Source organism: Bos indicus x Bos taurus, chromosome 23 (genome assembly GCF_003369695.1).
Source record: "Bos indicus x Bos taurus breed Angus x Brahman F1 hybrid chromosome 23, Bos_hybrid_MaternalHap_v2.0, whole genome shotgun sequence".
NCBI lineage: Eukaryota > Metazoa > Chordata > Mammalia > Artiodactyla > Bovidae > Bos > Bos indicus x Bos taurus.
In genome coordinates, this window is record NC_040098.1 from 19,745,066 (window position 1) to 19,765,676 (window position 20,611).

At 40.6% G+C, this 20,611-nt stretch overlaps 1 protein-coding gene across 7 annotated transcripts in view; it reads left to right on the forward strand.

Annotated features, from left to right (window-relative positions):
* Window positions 1-20,611, forward strand: part of RUNX2 (runt related transcription factor 2) — a 351,996-nt gene that overhangs the window by 101,254 nt on the left and 230,131 nt on the right. For all 7 annotated transcript variants that reach the window (XM_027524843.1, XM_027524846.1, XM_027524845.1 and 4 more), the window contains 2 exons: window positions 3,057-3,213; window positions 9,304-9,408. In XM_027524843.1, coding sequence (XP_027380644.1) covers window positions 3,057-3,213; window positions 9,304-9,408 — 262 coding nt within the window. The remainder of the gene's footprint in view (window positions 1-3,056; window positions 3,214-9,303; window positions 9,409-20,611) is intronic.

Consider the following 20,611-nt stretch of genomic DNA (forward strand, 5'->3'; position numbering starts at 1 on the left):
CTTCTAACTAAAAAAAATCCATTATATTAAAAATATGCAGTAAAATAATAATGTCCCAGAGCTCTAAAAAACCTTTATATTGGGGCAGATTTCTTCACTTTTTTTCCGAAAATTTTGCCAGCCTGGAGTGAAACCCATCAGCAGTCCTATATCTCTCAACAACACCAAAAAACATCTCAGGACATGAAGTAAAGAATTACATATTGAATTGAACCCTTTAAGGATGCTTATAAGGAAAAGCCTGTGTTTAGCACACAGCCGACTTGGAACAGAAGTTAGCCTGCTCATCTTACTAAAAGCACATCATTATAATTATACTCTATACTTATGGTATATCTTCTACATTTTACAGACTTTAAAAAAATTGTCTCCAATTTATATTGGAAAACTGTAGTTTCAGGAGATGAAGTTACTTGCGATCATGGCAGAGGGGTAATAGAGGTGGGGGGAAAGACGAGGGTCTCTTGATTTTTGGTGCATTAATTCTCTTCTAAAGAGTTCAACTTTTCTGCCTTCATTAATACACTTACTGGTTCCATATTTACTTTGACATAGAAAGCCACACAGCAGGTGTTAAAACACAATATGCTGAGTGTAAAAAATGTCAAGCATTCAAATGAATACTGGCAAACACAGTTATTTCAGTATTTTTCAGATGTGCACATTTTGGCCTTGTGAATTTGAAAAGTTGATGAGTACTTTGCCCCCGTCAGGGGTACAGCATTACCTGGGTTCAGTAGCTGCTTGAGGCACTAGATCAAGTATGCAGGAAGGAAGTCATGCTCTCATGGGATTTACCCTTGACCTGGGAGACTTCTCAGATTGAATAGAGTAACCGTATGTTCCGGGTAAAGGACAGTGGGCATGATTCCCTCTCCTCTGGGATGGAAAAAGTTGTCAGAAAACTAGTTTGGAGCAAGGGCATATTGCCTCTAGCTGGGAGTGCTGACTCAAACTTTAACTGGTTCTCTCATGGACTGTTGGCGGTGGGACATGATGCTCTTTATGGAGCTGTTTCATTTATTCATTTCAAAAATATTTATCAAACACTTACTCTGTGCCAGGCACTGCTTTGGGAGCTGAGCATAGAGTGGTGAACAAGGCAGAGGAAGGCCCCTGCCTCTTGTAATTTCTAGTCTCAAATAATCTGGGCCGCTAGAGAGAGTCTCTTAGCTTTGGGCTAGCATATCAAAGGGAGTAAGATGGTCATTCCTATATGTACATTGAAATGAGGATTATTTGAGTACAATGGGATACTATAGAAGTGGGTTCTATAATTTGAGGACAGCTTTAAGATTTTAAACCAAAAGGAGGCATGGATTTCCTTGGTGGCTCAGATGGTAAAGCGTCTGCCTACAATGTGGGACACCCGGGTTCAAGATCTGAGTCAGGAAGATCCTCTGGAGAAGGAAATGGCACCCCACTCCAGTACTCTTGCCTGGAAAATCCCATGGATGGAAGAGCCTGGTATGCTACAGTCCACGGGGTCGCAAAGAGTTGGACACGACTGACTGACTTCACTTTAAAGGAGGCATAGAACTGAGAAACAGCCTAAAAGAACAGTAAAGGTGAAAAAAATATTGACCTTTTTTTTTTTTTTGCTTTTTGTTTGTTGAGTTGTTTCCCTGGCTGGAGCCAAGGGCAGAGTGGAGGGGTGTTGGAGCAGGCTTCCTCGGTGGGGGAAAGGAAGTTCTAAAGTATAGTGATCATGTCTGTTTCATCATGCTGTAAGAAATCTGCTTTAATGAGAGTTATGTACGAATTGTATTGGGGGCACGGAATTAAATGCTTTGGTTTGCTTTATGGACATCTTGACAAAAGAGGGAGGAACAGAAGGGTGAGGGTAATATTTGCCAGACGGCAAGCACACATGGGTATTGTCATTGGAGGGTGGTGGGGTTACTGTAGTTGGAGCCATGGCTTAGTCACCGCAAGGGCATCTGGAAGCGGAATGAGCAAGAGATGGAAATCATCTGAATATTATAGGATCCTGGAAGTTAGCTGCGAGAAAGGATATTATTAAGAGGCAGGCCCTTGGTAATAGGTTTAAGAATAGTGTGTTTTATGTATGACAGCAAAGACTCTGCACCGACAGTCCCTTCCGGGCTCCATGTTAATCAGAGGCACCTATCTGCAAGTTAGCTGACCCTGGTTAAAAGTGTGTTCCCTGGCAGCAGTGAAAAATGTTTATTAGCCTCAAAGGCTGATTATTCTGGATCCTGACTTCCCCGAGTTAGTCGGCTGCAGGTTAACTGCTGAAGATTAAGGAGGCAAGTGTGACATTCCAAGATGGCAGATAGGATGAGACAGAAGTTTGGCTAAAGGTGCATTTTCTGTCTGTACCACTCATGTGTCAGTGATCATTTTCAGCTGGTTACATGTCTTTATTCCTGTACCTAGACTTTAAGCTCATGATGGCTTTGTATATTCCACTGGGTCCCACTCCAGAGTGGGCACTCTGTCATGATTTGCAGTGTGATTGAATGCTGAATATCTAGCTCCGAGTAAGTTGATGAAATGTAGTTCTGGATACCATACCACATTTAGACTTCCCTGTAATCAGGAACTGTAAGGTTTCCCCTAAATGTCTTATCCCATAGAGCTGACCACACTTCCTTTTTTTGGGGGGGGGGTGGGTGGGGGGATGGGGGCTGTGATCTGGCTGAGACCACACCTCAGGGAGCTCCAGGCTGCAGACAGGCAGTGCTTAATACATATGATGCAGTCTGCACATGGGCCGTCAGCTTTCCTTCTGTGGTATAATTCCTATGGACAACTTAACATGGGGATTTAATAAAAATGTACATATATTCTGTGAAGAGTCCAACAACAAATGAAGGAAACTTTTGCATGCCTTTGAAATGGGTGGGCCCTGAAACGTTGGTCTGTTTGAAGTGGCATCCGAACCCGTATGCAGATGCCTCCGTCCTGTCTGCCATTCCTGGACTAGAGCACTAAGTCCTGATACAGTGCATCCTTTATGATGAGACTATATTCTCAGTTCTTCAGCTTTTCTGAGATGCCATTATTGCTGCTATCTTTCCTGTTTTATGTAGGTGGTAGCCCTTGGAGAGGTACCAGATGGGACTGTGGTTACTGTCATGGCGGGTAACGATGAAAATTATTCTGCTGAGCTCCGAAATGCCTCTGCTGTTATGAAAAACCAAGTAGCCAGGTTCAACGATCTGAGATTTGTCGGCCGGAGTGGAAGAGGTAGGTCTCTGGTTTTTCATATGGATAATGGAATAAACACTTTAGGATCCTCTGATGAAATGTAGGCTAAGTCTGTATACAAATCAGCACCTTCTACCGAATAGAATTACTGAAAGTTTTCTTTAAATACGTCCAGATGAGGTTGAGTGTTTTAGTGAGTACTCAGGCCTTTTTCATTTGTTTTATGATACTGAAAATTCAAACAATGTTTTCAGAAGGACCAGTTCCTAATTTCACTGGGTGTGAGCATATGAGGTGGAAGGAAGAACAGTTGGAGATTCAAGTTCTGAGTTATGAGGAGCCAAATAACTGAGTACATTCAGTGGCAAAGGGCAAAGAAAAGGGAGTGCATTGGATCAATTTCCTGGTAATATCAATTTTGCCCTAAGTTGTAGCAAGGACAGCTAGCATAATGCTCTTCACTTGTCACATATGTTACCTCTGTAGGATTTAATTTACTCCTATAGGAACTTATTTAAAAATCATAGGCTTTTATAGAAGGCTTTTCATTTGAATAAGTGAATAATGTATTACTTATGTTAGAATGACTATGTGGAATTGCCTAGACAGATGAATGACTGGGACTCTAAATATTTCCACATTATTTAAGACTTTCCACCATCCATACCCCCCATTCAAATATTAGGAATCCTTAAAAAGATCATAAAAGAGAAAATAATCCTTTTTAGGGTTTTCATAGCTGTTTCATAAATGCCGTTAATATTTTTTTTAAAAAGTCTCAAAGAAAACCAGTATTTTGGCTTTTATTTACTTATTCTATGGCAAGACTTTTAATCATCATTCATTAGAAGTTTTATGTTCATTTACTGATTGATTGAATCTGACATTTCCATTTTAAGTATTTTGATGAGAAGAGGGAAAATAGACCACTTTAGGACTGGAGTGAAATAAATTATAAATAAATTATAAAGACCTGTGGAATGACTTCAACCCAGGTTTGTGTTAGGAAATGAGAAGCATCAATTTTTAAACCATGTCCAATAATTGCCCTTTAGTTTGGATCAGATGTCAAATTATTACCATTGTAAAAACTTGATAAGGGAAATTCATGCAAGACTGTTTCCGGTGAGTAGTTTTAGTTTACTTTCTAGGAACAGGGCCAAGAAGTTGTACTTTTTAACTTAAAAAAAAAATGATGCATGCTAATGAGATACTGTCACTGAAGATTTGAAATAAAATGAGAGCCTCTGGTAGAATCAAAACTCAAGGGGTTATCTCTGCATCAGGTATAGTTCACTTTCATTAAAAGAAAAAGAAAGATACATCTTAGTCTCACTCTTGACTGATTAGGTGTAAAGTGTTTATGAGTGTGTATTCATTTTTCCCCGCAGTTACTGTGTAGGCCCACTGTACAATTCAAATTTCTTTTTTTCTAGTAAGAATCAAGAGAAATTTGAACATGATGTATCTTCTGAACCTGTATCTTCTGAAGGGCATCTTTCTTCTAATGTAATATTACTTTGTTAAATTTTAGTATTTAAAAGACCAGGCGCTATACATCATTTTACAGACACAAACTAGAGTTTTCATTTATCTTGCTTATGTATGATATGGATGCTGCATAACTTTTCTCTGATCAGTTTGAGTAGAAACTATGGCAAAGTGATAGTGTACTTTGTAAACCCTCAACATATTTATTTAAGAAACTTCAAAGAGAAACAAAGGGTGTGCACTGTTTTACTATATTGGCTTTCTGAGTTTTGGCTGGTTTCCCAAATAGCAATTTTTATATTTAAAAAAAAAAAGACAGACTTAACTGCTTGCAGACTTTTCACGCATGGAAGATGAAGAAAGCTTCTTTTGATGAAGTGTAATTATGTCCAAACAGAGCTGACCCCCTCCCCCTATATTTCTTATGATCTTAACTGAAGAAAGTAGGATTTTTCCTTTGAAGCAGCCGGGACTTGGTGGAGGATCTGAAATGCCACAGTCTGCTGCCAGAGGCAGGATGGAGAAATTGGTCCAGACTTGTCTTCGAGACTTAGATTGGGGGTGAGGGGAGTGAGTGGAGAGAGAAAGAAAAATTGATGTATCACTAATAATAGATTTTTAAATCAGGGCATTAATATTATATGAAAGGAAACAGTAATATCAAGCTGAAATGAAGAGGGGAAAAAGGACAGAGAATATTGATGAGATACTACCCTTTGAAAAAAAAAAATGGGTCAGTTCTTCAGTGGCAGGAAACCCTTTAACCTGCCTGTGTACCTGACCTGCTTCTAACAGTCCCTTTCCAGCTTCCTCTTTGATTTTCACACTTCTATATTTCTCTCAAGTTTTTAAGTCTGGGTCAACAAGATGCTGCCATTGTATCTTCTGCCCAGCTATTTACATTTTCTATTTTCAGTAGCATTAAAAAATGAAAAAAACAGCAAGTTCCTCAAATGCTACATTTTTTCATGGGTAGAAAGATACACTCTCAGGAATTAAAAAAACAGTTTTCCATTTGTAAAGCAGTAACATTGCTACTTACTCTGGCCTTATGGGTTATCTGAGGACCACAGCTTTTGGAAGTGCTTTGGAATACGAGTAGAGCTTCGGTGAAACTTGCATTCAGTGGAGAGTGGCTTACATTTTTAAATTGTCTTTTCTCTTTTTCTTCTTTATATGTTAAGCCAAGTATTGAAAGTGACTTTGGTCTTTAAGTTTTCTTGGTGTGCTTCCTCACTTTTGACGTCAAGCGAGTTGCTTGTAATTTACAAGCACTTCTAAACACCTGTAGTGTGCAGAGCGTGGTACTTTGTCAATTCCGGATACAATCTGTGCTTATAGTCTTAACTTTCCCCACTATTTCTGACAGCCCTTCGGGCTAGGTTAGAATTGCCTTTCAATGACAGGTCCTATGTGTATCTCAGAAAATATATGACTTGAGGACATATTGCAGAACTAGTTCCTAGATGAAGCTGAGGATGCTACAATTAGGTGTCTAACGAGTGCTAGCTCCCTAAGTAAGAGCTTGCATTTTTTTATCACTTATGGAGAGTAGTAAACAATGGGATTTGGGAAAGTTTTTTTTTTATTTAAGGGAGTAAGTCACAAATACTCATATAAACATTTGACTTCAGAAATGTATCACTGTCTATAGGGACGAGAGCAAATGACCTAGTTGGATGATAGTTTCTGGAACCGTTAGGTTCGTGTTCCTTCTGAAGGGGCAGTAAGAAGTGGGAGGAACCTCCTTGTCTTTTGTTTTAGTTGTTAAAGTACATCTTGATTCTTAGGATTTGATTTTAGAAGACTTCAGTCAGACTTTCATATTGGTTTCCTTTCTCTCAGACCCAACTCTTTTTAAAATGAAGTCTTTATAGAAAATTGGTTCTGTTGTGAACATTGGATGGTGAGTTTTATATTTCACCTTCTTTTGTTCCTATGTGAGGTGTTTCTATGAATTTGGAGAAGCATCAATGCATTTTAATATCCAGACTACGTTGTGAAAGTCTCAAACAGCAATATTCTCAGAAATGGTTTAGGTAAATTCATGGGCACTGTCTCTTGCGGTTATTAAGAGTTATTAAAGACAATTGACGGAGAAGGCGACGGCACCCCACTCCAGCACTCTTGCCTGGAAAATCCTATGGACGGAGGAGCCTGGTAGGCTCCAGTCCATGGGGTCGCTAAGAGTCAGGCACGACTGAGCGACTTCATTTTCACTTTTCACTTTCATGTATTGGAGAAGGAAATGGCAACCCACTCCAGTATTCTTGCCTGGAGAATCCCAGGGACAGGGGAGCCTGGTGGGCTGCCATCTATGGGGTCGCACAGAGTCGGACACGACTGAAACGACTTAGCAGCAGCAGAAGCAGCAAAGACAATTGAGATGTGTACCTCCTTGGTTTATCAAGATTCGTGCCATGGATGACAACTGTCTTCTAAGCACCACTCTTGAAGCACTGTTAGAAACCCAGTCCTGGCTCACAGGCCATTGATCCAACCCAGAATGGATCTTTTTTTTTTTAATGGTTTAATGCAAATTAACTTTCAATCTGGGAGTTCAGCCAGTTCACTCCTCCAGATCTTCCCATTGTTTTAAGGTCCTGATGTGGATCCAGTGGCTTCCTATTCAACTTTCTAATCTCCATTTCTGTAGACTTTCAGTTTTCTGTGAGTAGTTCCGACTCCTGGCTGCCTTATTCTTCTGGTTAGTCTTAATGTTTTTAATAAATCCTTTGTTCCCTAACCAGATAATTAAATTTCTTAAATCCATATAACATTCAATATATAATGGATAAAATATAGAATATCAGTGACACTTTAAAGATAGATGATTTCATCATTCTGGTTGACATACTTAATTAGTAGATTTATATTTGTTTCTTGGTCTGATAGAGCTGTTTGGGACACATGTAGCAATAAATTACCTATTAGTTTCTAAAAATGTTCTCTAACAAAGTCAAAAAGAACATTAATTTTAGGGTCTGGAAGACTTGGTTTCAGATCCTGATTTTTTTCCACTTATTAGTTGTGTGGTTAAATTAGTAAGATTCTCTGAGCTTCAGTTTCCTTATTTGTGAGATGAGGGTGATAAACCTGAGTGGGTAGGATTAAATGAGATAATGTGTATGAAGTGACTGGCACTTCACAGGTTTCTAATCAATATTCATTTTCCTCATATTTCCCTCCCCCTGCCTTTCTCTCTTTCCTCCCCATCCCCTCCCCACCTTCTTAGCCACAGGGTAGCCAAAGAGACTTAAAACTATATATGCCTAGTAACAAATGATATGTGTCTTAAACATATTTTAGTAACTTAACATGGTCTGGGTTGAAAAGAAAACCCATTCACTAGACTTGACAGCCAAAGACCTGTTCTATATTAAGCCTCCTCTACAACCTGTTCCATATTAAGCTTTGAAAAGATTGCATTAAACTCTGTGTTGCTACATATTGTTTAAGATTTGTGTTTTGATTTCATACCCTCTGCTTTCAGTAAAGGGAAAAACAGTCTTTGACCAAAAAAAAAAAAAGAAAAAGGCAAAAGGAAAGGATCTTTTCAAAGCTCTGTCCCAGGAGCAGGCTAAATGAATTCTCTGGCCTGAGATTGCTGAATGTTTTATTGAGTCACTGCTTCACGCCCACCTTTTCCTGTCTTGTAACAGTTTGCAGTTTTGACTATCTGACATGACTAACCGTCGCAAATCTAACTGATTACAACTGTCAGTGAGTCTGGGTAGCAGAGTCTGGTATCTTCTTCTGGAGAAAGCAAACAGCCAGATCTGCACCCAAACTTTTCCCCATCATTTTTGCCACCCTTCCCCCTTCCACCTCCCCACCCCCCCATCACCTTTTTTTAGCTCATTAATTTGAAACATCAAATGCACTTTTTCAGTGAATCACACCCTCTGCTGAAAGCAAGCGTTCATATTTACATTGGGAGATGTCATGTACATTTAGCCAAAAATAAGTTACTGTCAGGGAGTCATTTCAAGATGGCTCTTAGACGAGGAGGTATGTTAGGGAAGGGGTGGGCAGGGAGGAGAAAAACTTTGTTCCAGTAATGATGAAATCATCATACCACAGGCACATTAAGGCCAGGACGGGAGACACTGGCTCCTGTTAAAATGATTCCCATAAGAATCTTACTCTTTCATCTTCTCATTGTAGTGCAGTTAAGCAAATGAAATACTAAAGCCATGTGAAGTCAATAGCATAATCAACAGTGATTTAGTATTGTTCTCTCACGGGGTCATGACCTAATCCTAAATAAAGACTTCTAAAATTGTCTGCTTGGATGTGTTCCTGATGTTGTAGAAAAACTGAAAGCAAAGAGAACCCTCTTCAAGTGGTCAAGAGTTTTTGTTTGCATTAGAGCTGTTGCTACTGAGCAACTCTTTTTTGAAATTGGAGCCTCCCTGTACAAGACTGCCATGAAGATGAGGATTTTAGTGCTCATGAGCTTAGTAACTCCCTAAAGTAGCCATCAGAGGGTTTCTCATTAGAATAAGGAGTCTTGACCCTTGTTTGTGTTTGGTTACTTCTTCAGAGATGCTTAAATGCAATGTAGACATTAGCACTGCCATTTTATCAATACCGTCTTTTTATATTCACTGTGGATTTTCCGTTTTCTATCTGCAGGCAAGAGTTTCACCTTGACCATAACTGTCTTCACAAATCCTCCCCAAGTTGCCACCTATCACAGAGCTATTAAAGTCACAGTGGATGGACCCCGGGAACCCAGAAGTAAGTGCTTGCCTTTCTATTGGAAATGGGAATAGAATTTGTGGAGACCCTGTGAGGAATTTATCCAAGATAAGTTAGTGCTCCTTTCACGTGAAGAGTTTCTTTGCCGAGTTTGCTATCTGCGTATATTTTTACGAGGGGCAATTAGATCTTCACAGTTAGTGGAAAATCAAATTACACTTTTCACCTTTGCCTCAAAATTGCTAAGCCCAACATAACTTTATGAATTTCCGTTACTGTAAATTTTTTTGCTAAAAAATTCTGCTCATCCACTGGACACAATAGATGAGGCAGAACAGACCCACGAGAGCTGAGGAAGAAAACAATAAACTGCAAAATCCTGAGCTTAGTCAAAAAGCTTTTGCGTGTGTTTCCCATGGTCTAAGAATGTGTTTTAACTTTTTAACTCGCCCACTCAATTCCCTTTATAGAGAGCACACTGCTTAATTACAAAGAATTTATTTGCAAATGATAACTTGCTTGATTGTTACAACACTGTTGTTTGCTCATGTTCTAGTAATTGCCATAGATAGTTTCTTTAGCAGATAGAGTCAAGCCAGACTTAAATCCAACTTGGTTTATTTGTCTCCTGGGACATCTGAAAGGTTGAACCAGCATCATTTGAAGGCAGTGCCCATCATCCATTTGGGCTAATATGCATTTTCCTCTTAAATCTAAATTAAAACAGGTTTGCTCCCCCCTCCACCCCTAAAACTGATTTGAACATACTTACCAGAGCTGAATTTAAATATGTTTAAAGATTAAATATTATTTAATACATACAACCTTAAAAATTCCGTGCCAATGGAAACATCACACAGAACTCCGCCTTTGATGAGTGAATCCACTGGAGATGTAGCCATTGTGTTTGGAGAGTTTAATTTGGCTTGTGGTGGAGGGACAGCTGGCAGAAATCTTTGTTATATAATGATACACCTGCCAAGACAATGGCATAGCTCTTCTTCTCCTAAAATCGAGAGCAAAGGGCTGGTGAAGTTTTGCCTCCCCTCTGCCCCTGGGGCTGCCTGTCCTTGAGCCATGGGAAGACGTGTTGCCTTCCACTCCTCTTGCACTGTCTCTTCTCACGAAGGCTGACTGCTTGCCCAAACGAGGGAGGTTTCCTGCCTGACAAGTTGGTCTTTGAGGTTTTTCTTTTCTCCGTCTTTCATGTGTATGGCGTTCTTCTAGGTTTCCCAACAATGGGAGCGCTGGCTCTGTCTGCTCAGGTTAAGAGTGTCCTGTTAGGCGGTGGCCACACACACGTCTCTGGTTGCCCCGTCTCTGGTCCTCAGGGCCAGCAATCATGCAGTGCAGGTGAATGGATCAGCCTAGGGCTATCTGGCCTGATTTCAGATTTTTGCCTGACTTTTCTGGACCACTGTCCATCTGGAACGATGGCTTAGGATGGAAGACATCTAGCATTTTATCTGATTAGCCCCCGAGTTCCTGAAAAGGCAGGGACATCCCTCAATAATGCACCAAGCAGGATGGTAGTCTTTTCACGTTTAACACAACTAATACTTATCTTGTAAAGATGTTTCCTGCTGATCTCAGCTGCTTTTCTCAGTTCTTGGAAAAACCATCACTGTGTGTGTGTGTGTATGTCTCTCTTTCTCTGTGTATATCTCCAGATGCTCACAAGTTGATGCTCAGACTTGAGGGTTGGGAGAGGAAGCAGGGGAAGGTGGGTGCTGCCTCATTCTGAAAGTGGTGACAGAAAGAAGGAGGTAGAACAGCTTTGGGAGAGTCACTTCTCTTTCAAGCAAGGGCAGTATCACCTCATTCCCAGGAGGCCATTGGCAGAATGAACAGTTGCTAGGCTCAGTCCCTGTAAAGACAGAGAAGTGCTCTGAAAGCAGTGAGAGTTAGGGATAGAGCAGATAGTATGCATGTGACCTGAGTTTAGGCTTTTGATGCTGCTGAAGGTGCTGGGGAGAAGCAGATACAGAAATCGAGTGGCGGACCTCTGCCCTAGATCTGCTCACAAACCAAAATATCTGTGGAAATGCAATGTCATTTCTCTGACATCACAAGGTGACTGGCCAAACTCAGTGTCTGGCTGTGTCTGGTATCAGTAACATTTTAATCCTACAACCTGAATTCTCAGTACGGGGTTATTTCCTTCTGCCCTGCTCTTGGCCGTCTGAGCATTGGATGTTTGTAAGTAAAACCCTCTTCTCAATATTGTTCTTTAATTTTGAGACTCCCAGGTGTGGAAAATGCCCAAGATTTTCAATTTCCTTCAACTGTGAGTTGAAGGCTTTTAACTGATAGGTGTGTATATAATGTTAAATGAAGAATCCTCTAGAACATGAATTGGCAGCCTTTTTTTGTAATGTGCCAGATAGGAACTGATTTCAACTCTCTGGGTCCTATGATATCTGCCACAGGGACTCAACTCTGCCAGTGTAGCTCAGAAGCAGCCTTCAACAATACATAAACAAATGGTAGTGGCTGCATATCAATAAAACTTTATTTACAAAAATAGGTTGGGGGGTGGTCAGATTTGGCACACAAGTTGTGGTTTGCCAACCACTGCTCTAGACTTCTTCAAAGTGGCTTATTTTCTCAACCGTTAACAGAGAAGAGATTTAGGAAAATTCTGAGGGAAGAAAAAAAAGACAGTGAGTGCAATTGTTTTAGCATCTTCTCCCACAACATTTTAATTCTGTAAGTAATGGTTGTTATGGAAAGACTGTACGTCTGTTTCTTACTGTGAAAGTTTGAAGGGATTGAGTATTTTTGCTCTCTTGGTCCTGTTAATGGAATTTCACTCCTTCTTCAGAAGATCACAGTATAAGTTGAAAAGACTACTTCTGGCAGATGAGCTGTTTGAACAAGGACAGGTTCCAGGTTAACTGGTTGGGTCTTTACTCAGCAACAGGACAGTGATTAAGGGTGTGGGCTTTTGCATCAGGCTGTCTGGATTGAAAGCCCGGGATGCCACCATTCACCAGTTGTGTGGTGATAGGCAAGTTACCTAAGTTGTCTTGGCCTCAGTTTCCTCCTCTGCTAAAGTGAGAAAAATAATTAATAATAAAGTGAGAAGACTAATAATAGTATCTTCCTCATCCGTTGCTGCAAAGATGTTAAGTGATGTCATGTATCTAAAATGCACAGCCCAGGGACTGTCGGGCAGTAAGTGCTCAGTAAGCATGAGCTATTATTACATCAGTTTCAGCGTCAGAAGTTTGCTGTAGTTTTTGCTTAGAGTACACTTCCAGGAAATAGATACCATCTAGCTTCTGTTCTCTCGGGTAATATTTTTTTTTATTTTCTTGCAGATGGCTTTACTAATTTCTGCTCATTAGTAAATGACACTAATAAGTGTTATAAATTGTGCTAGAGCAGGTATTCATGCTGCCTGGGGACAGCTGGGCAGAACTGATGATAAACAGCTTGTTCACAGCAAAGTCCAAGAGAGGATGCTAGGGCACCGATGCCGCCCTCGGAGGCCCCACTTATCAGCCCATCTGCCAAGGCTTGCTTTTCACTCAGAAAATCAGAAAGGTTTCATCCTTCCATGTTTTCTGTCTCTGGCAGCTGAACGGGTACTGTCACATCACAAACAACTCCTTCTCTTAATATACACATCTGGCGCTGGCAGTTGGACGAACTTCATAAGAGCACATGATCATCACTCATTACAAGATTAAAAAGTACCCCATGGCATCATTGATGTTTTTTAACTTTGATCTTTTGCAGTTGTGATTCATCTTAGTTATAAAACTTCCCTTTAAAGGAACACAGCCGATGACTTATTAGAACCTTCGTCTTAAGTAGCGTAAACATGAGAATGGTACACATCTTTACAAAATGCCATTTATTTTCTCCGCCAGCTTATCAGTTTAAGACATGACATCATGCTTAAGATCCCAAATTTGTCAGCCTTGTGTTTAGGCAAGGCATTTTGACCTTCTGTTGGCAAGTTAGCTCTGAAGAGGTACTGCCGTACGTTCACCAGCAGAAGTCAGTGGAGCAGCAGCAGCTATAGTAATGCATTTGGATGCCTGACTCTTTCAAACATCAGATTCTATTAGGATCTTTTGTTCCACATATGCAGTTGCTTCCAACTGCAGTCCTTTTGAAAGAACTTCTCCAGGAAGATGAAATCTTGCTCAGTGGTGTCATATTCTACTGTTGTATTTCTGAGTTAAGGAGGAAGAGTGATGGAAGGGTATTATTGGCTGTGCAGAGGATGGAAAAAGTAAATCACCTTACACAGTCAGAAGTCTTTTTATTCTCTTGCTGCTCTGTCAGTTATCTCTTGCTAAATAACAAACCATCCCCAAACACAGTGGCTTAAAATAGCAACCAGGGAATTCCGTGGTGGTTCAGCGGTTAGCACTCTGTGCCTCTACTGCAGGAAGCTTAGGTTTGATCCCTGGTCAAGGAACTAAGATCCCAAAAGCTTCCTGATGCAGAAAAAAGTAAAAAAAAAATAAATAAATAAAGACCAAAAAAAAAAGAAAAGAAACAGCCACTAGTTTATTATTTCTCACGACTCTGTGGGTTGACTGGGGTTCATCTGGATGGGTTTTCTATGGTCTTTCTTGCGGTAAGATGGCAGCTGGTGCTGGAACATGCCTGATGGTCTCAGTCCCTTGTCTGGTGCCTTCATGGGGTGACTGGAAGGTTAGGCTCAGCAGGAAGGGGGTGACAGCTGGGCCTTTCTCTCTCTCCTATAGTTCCAGAACCTCCCCTCTCCGTGTGGCCTTTTCTGTTGGAGTCTGACTTCCTATGTGGCAGCTCAGGGTTCCTTTGGGTGCAAAAGTGGGAACTTTCTGGCCTTTGTAAAGCTTCTTAAGGCTCAGAATTGGAGTAGAGTCACTTCTTACATATTCTATTGGTGAAAACAAGAGACATGTGCAGCCTGGCCTTGAGGGGAAACAAATCTTGCAAGATGAATGATGGGGATGGTGGTTCACTGGACCATCAATGTCACCTACTTCCATCAGTGCTTATATCGGAAATATCATTGCTGCCACAGGAGAAATGATTTTTTGAGGTACCATTTCCTGAAAAGTCTTCTGACTTTTTATTCTGGAAGACATCTAGAGTTCTTCAAGGTCACTCCAAGTTCCAGTGCTAGTAGCTTCACTTTGAATTAGACCAGTTTGGTAATTACCAGATGAATGAGGGGTGGGTGATAGCTTGTGGTGCCTGGTATCAGCAGGTCAATAGCAAGTCAAGCCAGATCAGTCCTCTTATGGGAGAAGAATATTAGATATTTGAACATAAAGAGGTTATTTGCCTTGCTTGGCAGCTGGGCAAATCTGTAGCCAAAGTATCTTATGGATCCTCAAATGAACAAGCCTGGTGGTTTTATGCTGTCTACCACTCAGCTTTACAAATTCTCCCTTGTCAGTACACCTGCAAATCTGATACCTAATGCACATGAATGGGTTTCTAAGAGCTTCCGTGTGCTGTGCCCCAGGGAAGGAAATCATAGTTACCCTTCAGGAGAGACCAAAGCCATCATCTGTATCTTTGCTACTGGGACACTTTTGGTCAGTGCTGGCCACCTACCTGTCCTGAGCTGGGGGGGAGAAGGGGAAAGCCCTGCCTTTTCTTTCCCATGATCTGGCTCCTTTCCTGCAGGCTTGGTGCATGGCTACAGCACTGCTCTGCTTAACTCCTTCTGTGACTTCAGTAGGGCTAGCTTAGGTGATGGAGAACCTCTCTGGGTGTGCAGGGTACCCTGTGTGTTTCAGGGCCGTCTCAGCACTCGGCTTCACCAGCTTGTCAGGGTCATGTCCGGCAGCCAAACTGTTTTCTTTTCCTGCTTGCTTCTTGTCACCTGTGCCCAGTTCATTGCACGTTTTTAATTCTTTAGAGAACATTTTATTACTCTACATTCTTGTGCACCTCTGATTGCAGAGGTTTTACCTTATAAACTGAACATTTAAGACAGACTTAAATAAAACAGTGGTCTGTGACCTGAAGCATCTCATTTTTCTCCCATCCTGTTCCACCCAGTTCTTTAAAAAATTTTGTTTTTAATGAATATTAAAAATTTCCATAAAGACTATTTTTGTTCAAGTTTAAAATATTGTTGTTGTTCACTGTTCTTTAGTTGCTCAGTTGTGTGTGACTCTTTGTGACCCTGTGGACTGCAGCTTACCAGGCTTCCCTGTCCTTCACCATCTTCCAGATTTTGTTCAAACTCATGTCCGTTGAGTCAGTGATGCCATCCAACTATCTCATCCTCTGTTGCCCCCTTCTCCTTCTTCTGTCAATGTTTCCCAGCATCAGGGTCTTTTCTAAAGAGTCTGCTGTTCACATCAGGTGACTGAAGTATTAGAGTTTCAGCTTCAGCATCAGTCCTTCCAATGAATGTTCAGTTTAAAATATATCTTTTATTTATGTGTTTAATTTTTGTCCACACCCTGCAGCATGTGGGCTCTTACTTCCCTGACCGGGGGTCAAAAGCATACCCCCTGCATTGGAAGGTGAAGTCTTAACCACTGGACCACCAGGCTAGTCGCTCTATCCAGTTCTCCAGCCCCAGAAAGGGTGGCAAGAATCATGGTCTTGGCATTCGCTATTCCTCATTGCAGATGGTGTCAGTGGCAGCTGGCTTTTCTCCTCCACTGCTCTTCACCCTGGTTGGGTGTAGGAATAGACTTTAATGGTGCCTGGCCCCTGATCTTTGCTTATTTATCAGTGGTGGATGCTGATATAGAGCTTGGTCAGATGTGAAAAAGGACGGGAAACATGTAAAGTGTGTTGGATGAAAGGACAGCAAAATTGTTTTAAAGCTGTTTGATTTGTCTGGACACAGTTCGTATGTTCACATTCTTGCTGTTTGTGAAGACAATTTGAGAAATGCTTGATAAGCCTCGTACCACATCCCTGATGCCACAGGCCTGAATTTTAGTCTCTGGTTGGAAGTGTTAGTAAAAAAAAAACAAAAAACAAAAAACCCTCAAGTTTTTTTTTAAATGGGAAAACATTTTTTTTTTTTTGGAGTGAAAGACTCTTTAAATTCTATAGGGCTTTACGATTTTTAAACGTTTCACACACATGATATTTTTTAAAGTTTTTTTTTTTTTTTAATGTGGACCACTTTTTAAAGTCTTTGTTGCATTTGCTACACCATTACTTCTGTTTTATGCTTTGATATTTTGGCCACCAGGCATATGGGATCTTAGATCCCCGGCTAAGGATTGAACACACACCCCCTGCATTGGAAGGTGAAGTCTTAACCACAGGACCACCAGGGGAGTCCCTACACATGGTTTTTTATTGTCCCATAATAACCCCTTTTATGCCCCCCTTACTCCTGCATGGCACCCACCTTCCTTCTTCCCACTGGTAACCACTAGTTTGTTTTGTATATCTGTGAGTCTGCTTCTTTTTTGTTTTATCCACTAGTCTGTCGTATTGTTTAGATTCCACATATAAGTGATATCACATAGTATCTGTCTCTCTGTGTCTGGCTGACTTCACGTTGCATAATGCCCTCCAAGTCCCATCTACTGCAAAAACGCCCTCCACTTCTTGACTTGCAGACTTCCCGTGGCTCTTCCTTGGCACGGTGCTCAAGGAGTGGCAGTGAGGGGTCCATGCCACATTTTGATACTCACAAGGCAGCAACCACAAGCAGCAGTTTGATGGTCATAAATATGTACCCTCTGGTCACTAAGATCCAAACCATCATTGACCACCTTTGACTTAAGAGAATAATCACAGTTGAAAAAAACTGTTCCCTTTCCTGTTTTCCTTAAGGAGGATGGTGAGGGAGTCAGAAGCGCTGGTGGAAGTTAAGTCTGGTGGTTGGTGGAATGTACTCTTGAGAGGAGCAGTTTTAAATCTCTTGCAGTACTTTTTTTTTTTTTCTGTTGACTGACTGTCAGGAGCTGGGAAGATGGCCAAGAAGGAAATGACACATCGAGAGGCATTTTGTGTTGTGCAATATTCTGTGGAACTGATGCAAGGCTATATGGCCTGTTTACACATTCCTTCGCTCGCAGACAGCATGGCAGTAATTGAATTCAGCAGCACATGGCATGCTGCAGCAAGGAGCCGGGCCTTCACATCCTTTCATGGCAAATTATCGCAGCCGTTAAAACACGCTCATGTCCCTCCTTTGCACTCTCCCCTGGCTTCTCAGTTCTGAATGTGCTTTCTGACTGTATGGGACGTGTGTTCACAAGCAGCGTGGCTTTCCCAGGTAGAGCTCCCTGTCCACAGACACAGTTCCCATTGATATATTTACTTCTCACTAAATATAGCAAGCAGCGTGGCAGGTTTTCAAGCTCTCTGTGCTCTCAAAACACACCGACTGGACCCAAGTGTGTCACCGGCTTATATCTCACTGGAAGTCAGAAGTCATTCATTCTTCAAACAGTGCTAAATACTTGAGAGAGAGAAAAAAATACATTTTTGGGGCTTTATTTTATAAAAAATAAATTTTCCTTCCCGAGAGAAAGAATTTCCAATAGATCACTGAACTACTTCTATTTTGTTTGTACTATAGCATTTGCTTCAGGAAGGGCTGGACCAGGGCAAAATAGGAGATACTTGAGAATAACAGAGAAAAAAGATTCGTTATGTTGCTCTTCATATTCAGACTTGTCCCTACCTAGCATGTTATAGGATACCTTTATAATGTCAGCTAACATCATAGTCTTATCATAGACCTGTCTTTGGTCTTCATATAAAATCTCTGAAGTTTTTATTTAGGCAAGCGTGGAAAATAATTGCTCACTTTTTCGAGAAACTCTTGGAAATTAAGCCAGTGCATAAAAAGTACATAAATCAATGGTATTAATTCAAGGTCATATGCAGAAGACTGTATTTGGGATGTGGTGCTTAAGTATTAATAGCAAAGGAAGAGCTCCCTGTTCCTCTCGAAATTTCTCTGCTGCTGTGCTCTGGTGGTGGGACTCTGCTTGCAGACGAAAGTACTTCATTAAAATTCAGGATTATGGCTTATGTCCAGACTCCTCTAAGAAAGGTAACTCAGATTTAAACTCATACTAAGATAAAAAATAAGTCATCTCGAATCCTTTATTGGGAGGAGGCTTGGGAAGATGAAGGGAGAATGATCAACCAAGTCCTTGTACTAAATGTAAACACAGAGTCAGGTGGGCAGGCCGGGCCTTTGCTGGCCTTAAGGCAGTCATCGCCAAGTTTAAGGGTTGCAATTTTGCAGCAGGTCAGCCCTAGCAGTGTGGATTCCTGATGTCAGGTCTGATGTAGGATTCTGTAGTCTCATGGTATGAAGTTTTGGTTTTTATATTTTCATATTTACCCCCTTTGCAGATATTTCCCTTTTATAGAGTAGTTCTCAGCTAGTTTTGTTCTAGGTATGTGCTGACTCTTTCCTCTCTGGTTAGCAAATTATCATTCAATTTCTGTTTTTCTTTTAATTATCATTATTACTATTTTAATGTGTCTGTTTGTCTCAATGAGATTCATTATAATCTCTGTCCACCTCAGATAATAGAACCTTACTATACTTTTTTTAAAAAAAGATAATTTTTATTGGAGTATTGTTGCTTTATCAGTTTCTGCTGTACAGCAAGGTGAATCAGTAAAGTATCAGTGAAGTATTAGGACTGTAGCCCGCCAGGCTCCTCTGTTCATGGAATTCTCCAGGCAGGAATACTGGAGTGGGTTGCCATTCCCTTCTCCAGGGGATCTTCCTGGCCCAGGGACTGAACCCAGATCTCCTGCATTGCAAGCAGATTCTTTACCATCTGAGCTGCTAGAGGAGAGATAGAATCAAACTTATGGTTACCAAAGGGGAAGGGGAAGGGATAAATTAGGAGTTTGGGATTAGCTTGTGCACACTACTATATATAAAATAGATTAAACAGCAAGGACTGACTGTATAGCACAGGGAACTATACTCAATGTATTGAAAGGTTACTTTGAATAACTTATAATGGAAAAGAATCTGAAAAAGAATAGATATTGATCTCTCTATATCTGTTATACATAGATCTATATTATATAGATTATATTATTATATATAGGTTATATATTATATTAATAATATTATTATAAATACCAATGTATTAATATATTATATATTAATATATATTACTAATAATATATACATTATATTATTATATAGATCTATACTATATCTATACCTATTATATATCTATAGATCCATATCTATTACATATCTATATATAAATATATCATAATATATAATATAAATCTATATAAAACTATATTATATATCTAATGTATCTGTTGCATGATATATATATATGTATTCTTTTTCAGATTCTTTTCCATTATACATTATTGCAAGATACTGAGTATAGTTCCCTCTGCTATACAGTAGGTCCTTGTTGTTTAATCTATTTTATATGTGTAGTAGTGTGCACAAGTTAATCCCAGACTCATCCCTTTCCCTTTTGGTAACCGTAAGTTTGATTCTGTCTCTTCTCTTGTTGTTGTCTGATATTTTTATCTTTGTTTTATGCTTCCTGAATTAGTCATCATCAGTATTTAAACTGTTTATTTCATATTTGCCTGTATGTTTATCAGTTTATTGGCTCACCATTCCTTCCTACACGTGGGTCCTTCCTTCTGGATTTAGTTTTCTTGATGTATGTTCTTTAGTAGTTCTTTCAGTGAGAACCTGTTCCGGGTAGACCCAGTTTTTGTTCCTGAAAAATGTTGGCAGTTGTGGCCACTGGCTGCCAGTGTGGTGTGGTGTGAGAGGGGACCTGTGGAGAGTCCAGCTGCTCAGGGGGCTGGGGAGCCACACTCCCGGCCATTCTTTGGGCTGAGACTTTCAGGTGGTCGTGATCAAACTAGTGGAGTGGCACTTAAGGGAATGGGACCCAGGACTTCCATGGATGATGGATGAGGGAAAGAGGGATGCTCTGAAAAGTTTGGGGCCAGTGAGGGGAGGGGTGGTGGGAAGAAATGTTCCTGCAGACAGAAGGGGAGAAGACAAAGGCAGGGGTATTTAGGGAGAGGAAACTCAACTTTCGGCTTCACTGTTTCCTCATGGTCAGACCCTATGGTGCTTTGTAACTTTCTATCCAAATTTATGGTAACAAGCTCTGTCATTGCACTTGACTCTCTGAGGTTATCTGGCTGCTGCTCATTGAACAACCAGAGCAGCACTTCTTAGATGTTGTATCCACACGTTTTCTGTCATTTTAGTGAGAGTATAGGATTCAGAACCAAAAGATGCTTCATTTACCAAAAGATGGTAAACCAGTCATTA